Source organism: Mesitornis unicolor, unplaced genomic scaffold (assembly GCF_000695765.1).
Source record: "Mesitornis unicolor isolate BGI_N332 unplaced genomic scaffold, ASM69576v1 scaffold18488, whole genome shotgun sequence".
NCBI lineage: Eukaryota > Metazoa > Chordata > Aves > Mesitornithiformes > Mesitornithidae > Mesitornis > Mesitornis unicolor.
Genome location: NW_010201353.1, coordinates 3,250 through 11,056, shown reverse-complemented (window position 1 = coordinate 11,056; position 7,807 = coordinate 3,250). Strand labels below are relative to the sequence as shown.

General features: G+C 47.6%; 1 protein-coding gene across 1 annotated transcript in view; it reads right to left on the bottom strand.

The window, feature by feature from the left end:
* Positions 1 to 671: 671 nt before the first annotated feature.
* VASH1 (vasohibin 1) overlaps positions 672 to 7,807 on the bottom strand; it is a 10,379-nt gene continuing 3,243 nt past the window's right edge. The window contains exons 2-7 of the mRNA XM_010190050.1: positions 5,910 to 5,998; positions 4,777 to 4,833; positions 3,635 to 3,709; positions 2,224 to 2,605; positions 1,753 to 1,865; positions 672 to 1,175 (exon numbers count right to left, since the gene is read on the bottom strand). Of these exons, the coding sequence (XP_010188352.1) occupies positions 1,103 to 1,175; positions 1,753 to 1,865; positions 2,224 to 2,605; positions 3,635 to 3,709; positions 4,777 to 4,833; positions 5,910 to 5,998 (789 nt within the window). The 3' untranslated portion in view covers positions 672 to 1,102. The remainder of the gene's footprint in view (positions 1,176 to 1,752; positions 1,866 to 2,223; positions 2,606 to 3,634; positions 3,710 to 4,776; positions 4,834 to 5,909; positions 5,999 to 7,807) is intronic.

Sequence of the window (7,807 nt, the reverse complement as noted above, 5' to 3'; positions counted from 1 at the left end):
TGGGGAATCACTTCCAGGAGGCTGACAGGAAAGCAGCTGCAATCTCCTCAAGCAGGGCTTCACACCAACAGGTGTCTGTAATTCTAGCACTACACTAAAGCAAGGAATGAGCAAGACCCTTGTGGAAAGGAAAAACGCTTGTAAAACCTGTTTGCATCATTAAATCCTTCTTTAACTATTTACTCTTAAAACCTGTACCTCAGTGACTGAAGTGCCTTCTGCAAGCTTTCACAGTAGCAGCTGCTAGAAATTAATAGAGGGAAGACTGATGAAGAGATGACTCAAAGTCCAGGCTTCTCACCAGCCCCTGCCTGCCCCTGCCTCCACTACTGGGGTAGCTGAGGTCTCTGTGCCTGTTTTCATATGGCAATGGCATGGGCATATCCTGACCCTCTCAACCACAAAAGGACTTACAGCAACAGCTCACCAGCATCACAGTGGGTAAAGGGGACCATCATCCCACTGTCTACCCCCTCAGAGACAATGAAATGCTTTGAAATAGGCAGGACTAAACACACAGGATATGTTTTCTCCAGATGAGAGGCCCTTGTATGATCAACAAATCAGGCTGAGCAAATTCAGCCCTGTCTCTCACAAGAGCAATGCTAAACAAAGTGTTCATAATGACAAAACCAGGAGTTCTTGCACAAGATGTGGGGGCCATCCCATTCCAGCATCACTTCTCCCTCAGCCCTGCAGGCCTTGCATGGGTTGAAGACTTCTGTGCAGACAGGGAAGAAGTACTGTTGACAAGATGCTTCATTTACTTGCTGTCAGTGCCAAAAAAAGGATAGCAAGTCTGCTGACCTCACTTCATATTCTTTCTGCAGCAAACTCCCACCAATGTACAATCTTTTTATTTTTTAAAAATACTTGTTTCAGTGAATTAAGATGGACACCTCTCCCAGAAACAGGCAGGTGAATCCTCTGGGACCCATGGGATCCAGCTCTGGGACTGGCCCATTAGGAAGTACCTGGGAAGACCAGAACTCTGTTCCACTCCCGCTCCCCTGTCCCCTGTGTCAGAATCACTGCAGGCGGATCCAGTTCCCAGCTGTGGCCAGCAAGTCTGTGGAGCCAGGCACACAAGGCACAGCTCTGTTCACACCCGGATCTGGTACCCATTGAGGTCTGGCATGGCTTTGGAATCAGCAGGCTTCTTCTCACCAGATGGCCTGTGAGAAAAGAGGGTAAGAACTATTCAGAAACTGTTTTTCAGTCAGGAGGAGCTGCACATAGAGATGACAGCACAGGAAAAGGTACAGGAAAGCTTCAGACTTATCCTACGCTATCGAGGAAAGGATTATTCTGCAACCTCCAGTAACTCTCCCAGCGATCTCCGCAGAAGAGAATGCACATTAGGAAGAGTAGGAAGTCCACTCTGCTACCCCAGATTGGTTTCAGGAAAACGATCTGCTGACAGCAGTGTAATTTTTGGAATCTCTTTGGGGCACAGGTCTGAGACACCAGACCCCTGCATAAGGTTAAATATCAGCTACCAAGATGACTGTCTATTTGAGCTGCTTTCCTCCTCCCTGCCAAAACAAAAAAAAACCCAGCTGTCCCCCCCACTCCCCAAACAATAATAAACTCACAAAGGCACAGACTAGGGAATAATGCTGCTGCAGTTCAGAGAAGTGTCCCCTGTTATAAAGAGCCATCAGAAGGATCCAAAAACCAGGCAGCCAGGTGGAGTCTGTCAGTAAAACAGAGATGCTCTAGACAGGTCTCCTGCCCAGCAGCCCCACTCACCGTCGGTCCCCGCGGCTGTTGCGCCGATGGGGGCTGGCCTGACCTCTTTGTGGGGAGGAAACATCTTTCTTTCTGTCCTTGGTGGGAGACGGTGGCCCAGTTCCTTTGCCAATCTGCCAGAAAAATTAAAAGGAAGAGCAACATGAGTAGAAAAGCAATACTAGTAGTAATCAGAAAATGAAAAGTCTAACAACAATTAAGACAACAAAGCAAGGCAATTGTATGGAAAATACAAAAGCCAGAAAAAACAAGTTACAGTGACAGCTATGGCTCCAAGGCGTGTATGCAGCCCAAGCTAGTTACAACTGCAGTACTGTGAGAGTGTCCATTAAGGGACCAGCCTGTGTGCAAAGGAAAAGCCAGCCTCCAATCCTGCTGTACTCCACCATCTAGGAGAGCCTCCTGCCGCTTCATTCCCCCAGCACACCGTCAGCCAGGCAAGCAGTGAACTACTCCATCCTTGCCACTCACCTTCAGCCTCATATCACGGGCATGTCTCTCAAGCTCTTTGCGGAAATCTTCCCGGGTTAGCTTGTCTAGATCCAGGATGGAGTGCTTCCACTCGATCTGCTCCACGCTGTGTGGGTCATGGGACACACAGTGGCCCAGCTTCACCTTTTTCAGAGTGTGCCAGCAGCGGCGATAGGCCTCCTCGAAGTCAAAGATGAGTTCGCTCAGTGTGCGGAAGACGGGTGCTTTGTACATGAGCTCCTCACGGCGGCTGATGCCCAGTGCCCCATAGCGGCCTCCAAAGTTCACCCCCAGCACTATGTGTCGGAAGTAGTTCCCTGAGAAGTGGGTTTTGAAGCTGATGGGGAAACGGTCCAGCGTGGTCATGTTGTTGGTGAGGTAACTGACAGCAGCCACTATTCAGGAAACAACCAGTGATACGTTTTCCTGGCAAGACACTTCCTTCTTGCCCTAAACCCTCCCAGTCTGCTCAGCACTCACCACTGGTTCAGGCATCACATAAGCAGGATTTGTTCTCCAGATCAAGAGTCTAGCTCATTGCAAGCTGCCCTACTTTCATCTGGGTCATGGAGAAATGAGACTTGGCCTCTTCAACAAGACAGTCAACAAAAAGGGAAGTTATTTTTGAGGCAGTTTTGTGATGCAGAAGTTGCAATGCTAACATCTCAAGTGTACTGTATTCCATAGCTCCCAAACTGTAACACAGTAGCATTATTCCTCAGTTTGTTTTAATCTGTTTTCCTAGCTACTATTTCACATGCAAACTGGGGAACCTTGAGGACAAAATAGTCATTGGACTGCCCTTCTGAACCATTCACTTGCCATCTCTGCCCCTCCAGGTGGCTTTGCCAATGCACATCAAGAATCTATAGCCCAAGTGACATAGACTAAGCCTGGAATGTAGCCAGGGAAGATGTGTACTGAAAGACAACATGTGTCTAGAATTATTAAGTATTGCTTAAGCTGGCAGCAGTGCTAGACATAACAGTAAAGTGACATACACCATAATTAGAAGTTGGGGAGGATCCCTGATTTATTTTAATGTAGCGGAGTAAGGTAACAAAGTTATCCACAAAGGATGTCCTGACCTAACTCTAGCTAATATGTTTGTTTGCCTTTCTTTAGATGTTCCTTAGATCCTTCCTTTATCTTTTACTCACTTGTAGAGTTGTCCAGAGCAGCACAACTCTTCTTGGGGAAGGAGGAGCAACTCCAGAGAACTAGTTCTGATATTTCACAGAATTGCTTGGATTTGGATTTTACTGGTGGGGTTTTTTGGGAGAACTAGGGAAGGAAAACAGCAACGTGGAGCTTGGTGACAGTATTACCAGCAGCCTCAAAGCATCATAAGAGAGCAGAGGAGAGAACACAAGGATAGGCAGACATGCACAATTCCAAGAGGAAAGGATACATTCCCAGGATCACAGCTTCCAGGCATTTTATCGGCAGGGCCTCTTTGGTCATTTCTTTGGCCAGGTCCATCAGCCTGCAGAGCGGGACAAGGGAAAGACGAGGTCAGTCAGAGGGCTTGTGCTATGCAACTACAGCCAGTTCAGCCCTTTTGCACTATGTAAGTAAGGTAGGTTTCCAGGAGAGGAGGTGGCCCACTGAGGACAGGAAACAGAAGAAAATATCTTCTTTAGGAAGATATTAAATCCAAATCAAGTCACTACCATATGCTGTTGCTGCTTACAAGAAACTCCCTTCAGTGATGGCTACTAGGCCATCTCGGGGAGACCACAGCACTTGGATCTGTGAGCTCTGGATGGATGCTGATGTGACCACAAACAGAAGCCTCAAAGGACCAAGAGCCAGCAACGTTTCCCTCACTAGGCTCAAGGAGAGTGAAACCCTCTTCTCTGGCATTAACCCTGCTCTCCATTCAATAAATACTGTGGAGGAGACATTGCACTGATTACAACACATTTGGGGTGACATAAATAAGTCTACGGACTAGACCAGTATAATAGTAAGAAGCCAGTCTTGGGAGACTCTTAATGTGGTGGCCAAGAGAGTCAATGAACATCAGGTGCTTATCTCCAGGAACTTATGGGGCACAGCTCTTCCCAAAATCTGCAGTAAAAATCCCCCTTTTTCAAAGTGTGAGATGATAACAGCTTAGTGAGCCTAGACTCTGCAAAGGCACTCACAGGAGCTATGAAGTTAGACCTGTAAAGACATTTGGCTTTTTGAAGCTTGATTAAGGCAGGACTTAGTTTCAGAATCCATCAGAAGTTCATATAGTTATATTTCAATTAGAAACAGGCAACATCTGCACATCTTTGAAATACATTTAAGTTATTTTACTGGATTTACCGATTCATGACAACAAAACCCACTCTTGTCCTTGAGAAAGGCCAGACACAGGTCTGCCCAGCCGTGCCCCAGGCAACAGACAATGAAGTCACCTAAAGTAGGATGGAGCTGCAGTACTGAAAGCCCTGAGTGGCACCCAGACCTTGGCCAGGGGATGGAAGGAAAAAGCAGTGAGTATGGCAAGGTCCTAACATCTTGAAACAAGGATTAAATGCTGCAGGTCTTGCCAGCACTTACCCAGTCAGAGGTCTGCTCTTTTTAATCTCAAAGAATTGTGTCCCAGTGTGATTGTACCTGGAGGAAAGAAGTTAAGGACTTGGCAGCTTGGAAAGTAGAGTTTGAAGAAAATCTGTCTAAAGTACTTCTGTGTTACGTACTGTTCTCACAATAGAATATTTCACAGCAAAGTCACGATCCCAGAAATATAAGAGTAATGCAAGAAAGTCCCCACCTCCCTCTCCTGCATTTCTCCTATTTATAGTCCCTTCTTACTTCCACTGTATTTCCTTCTTGTCAGTTCTTCTCTTTCTCCTCCCCACACACAGGTTTCCACTCCATTTCCCAAAGGTCCATGCTGATGGCACTTACTCTGCTCAGCTACCAGGGCAGAACAAAGTTTGATAGATCTCTGCCTGCTCCGATCTGCACAGACACACAGAGCATTGAAACACTCATGGTACCTTATATTAAGACTGAGTGGGACCAAATCCAAAGCACAACCACCTTAGGTGAGTGAGAGGTGCCAAAAGGTCTGCCTTCTTACCTTGTTTTAGGGCTGAAGCCAGAGCTAGCTCTGTATTTCATCAGTGAAATTAGACTGTGCTTGGACGGCACATACCTGCTGTCCAGCACAACAGGGACAGAGAAATCTCATTCCCAGGACAGTCACACAGGCAGCTCTGCATATAAAGGGGTAGGTGACTGCAGATGCTCAAAAGCAGAGTGGCTGCAGAGAAGGGTGTTTGAGTAGGGTGACCTGAGAGGCCATTTTCTCACCACCGCAGCCCACCCGTGCTTTAACGGTGAGGTGACTCAGTTTGTAGTTCATCGGAGACCTGACTGTCAGGGTCTCAGATACACGTTTTTAACAAAATAGCACTCTAAAGCCACTGAGCTAGTGCAGAAAGACCCTTGACAACATGCCCATTTGTTACATGGACTGAACAAGATCAGAAGATAACTTGGGCAGAAAAGAAACAAAGCAGCAAAACAAATCCTCATCTCAAGTCCAGCTTCCTGTTTTCAGGGAGCAAGTTTCAGTTCCCATCCAGCTACAGCAGAATGAGCTTTTCTGTTCTGCACAGGGAAAGTCCCCTTGCTCCCTCTTCCTGGGTTATCACACCAGTGACTAAGGTAACAGCAAAGGATACTGAAGCTCCCTGATGTAGCGCTGTACGGCTTCCAGGCGCTCAGGGATTGGGGTGGACGGCTGGAACGCAGGCACACTTGGTATGGGAATCTGAAATGGGGAGCAGAACGTAAATCACTGTGTCCAAACATCTCCAGCTTCTTGCTGAACTCAGCAGCACACAGCTACAGGAAGCATGTTCCTCTGAAACGAGCCCCTCTCTGCTGCCCGAAGTGACCACACCGGGAACATTCCTCTGTTCCCACACTGGTAAGTGGGAAGGGATTCAGAATAAAGCACCACCACAGAGCTACAAGAGAATGATGATGCCTGCATTTAGGCAATGTTACATTGGAAGAATTAGATAAAATTAACTGACAAGGCAAGATGTGAGACAGGAAAGGCATCACCTGGGGAAGCTTGGCCTCATTTGAGTATGCAAACTAGAAGGCACAAAACAAAAATAAGAGAGGGAGAGGCAAAAATGGAGAGTGAGCTTCCCCAAAGCCACCGGAGCATGGAACAGTCCTGTAAGGAAAACAGTCCTGTAAGCAACAGCACAGAAGTCCCTCACTGCCTCCTGGCATCTCAGGTGAGTTGGCACTGAGTAGGACACAGGGCTGACAGCATTGTGACTCCCTCTCTGCAGTGTTCACTGTTTTGAATTATGTGGTCAGAAAATGACTTCTGAAAGTTCACTGTTTGAACTGCTGTCCCATTCTGAGGCCTTATGACTCCAGTCAGATTTTCCTCACCATTTGCTCTATAGGGGATAACAGCAGCCTTGTTAGCAGCTCAGAATATGTGTCTAAGGCAAGAGAAGGGTCCTGTCCACAGGACAGATACAGTGGAGAAGACACAAATTTGGTGTGACTTACAGGCTCGGAGAAACAGCCCAGCATCTTCTCTCTGAAGGATAGCTCATGCCTGGCACACACCCGTGATACCAGACTGCAGCTTGTCACAGCAGTTCGGTTTTTAGCATTTCAGTTCCTCCTCAGACTTCCCCCAGAGCTGGGCTATCCCCAGCTGAGAAAGAATGAGTCAGAACCAGATCTTCCCTTGGGCCTTCCACCCTGCTGTGTATAACTGTCTCTGCTGGCCATGGTTTTGCAGCCAGCAGCGCTGCTTTGCCATTCATTGCCCTTCATGTGTATTTCTGTGGCCACCCATTTCCATCCCTCCTTCTGCCCTGCGCTGGCACAAGTGACTGCCAACTCAGAGCAGGTCAGGCACCTGAACCAGCTGAAAGCCGAGCCAGCAAGCATGGGTAGTTTTCAGTCAGATCAGTTCCCTGTTCTTGTTTGCCACATGGTTGTGCTCTGCTTGTGCCCACACAGCGCAGCGGTCAGAGACTGCCTAAGCTTGAGAGATGGGCTGTCGCTGCTTCTGGAAACCATAACCTGCAAGCATTTCAGCCTAGCTTCATCAGCAAGTAAACACTGAGCTAAACTCAGTCTCTATCCATTTTCCATTTCCATACCCTGCTTGGAGCAAGCAGAGGCACCGGCTGCCTTGCTTGAAGGAGACGGCGCAGGAACGGCAGGAGCAGATGTGAAACTGGGTTTGTTCAACTGCAGCAGGAGCGGGGAAGGCTCCAGAGAGCAGCACAGGGATGGAGCCGTCTCTGGAACCGCACGAGCTGAGTCAGTTTGGATGCTGTGAGCTGACACACTGAATCATAGGAAATCATTTCCAGGCAGAAACAATGAAAGAGGTAACAACCAGGACAGGCTGACTATTTAACTTTGTTCCCTTTTTTCAGCATGGAGACTTGCATGCTTTTTGAGTGGAGACAGATGGATTAAGTGCACGTTGACAGCACAGACTAATGATTCTGGGTAGTTATTCCTCCCTTTACTAGTACAGACCCCCAAGATCCCCTTTTTCTTAAAGGACTGTGCAACACTGAGACAATGT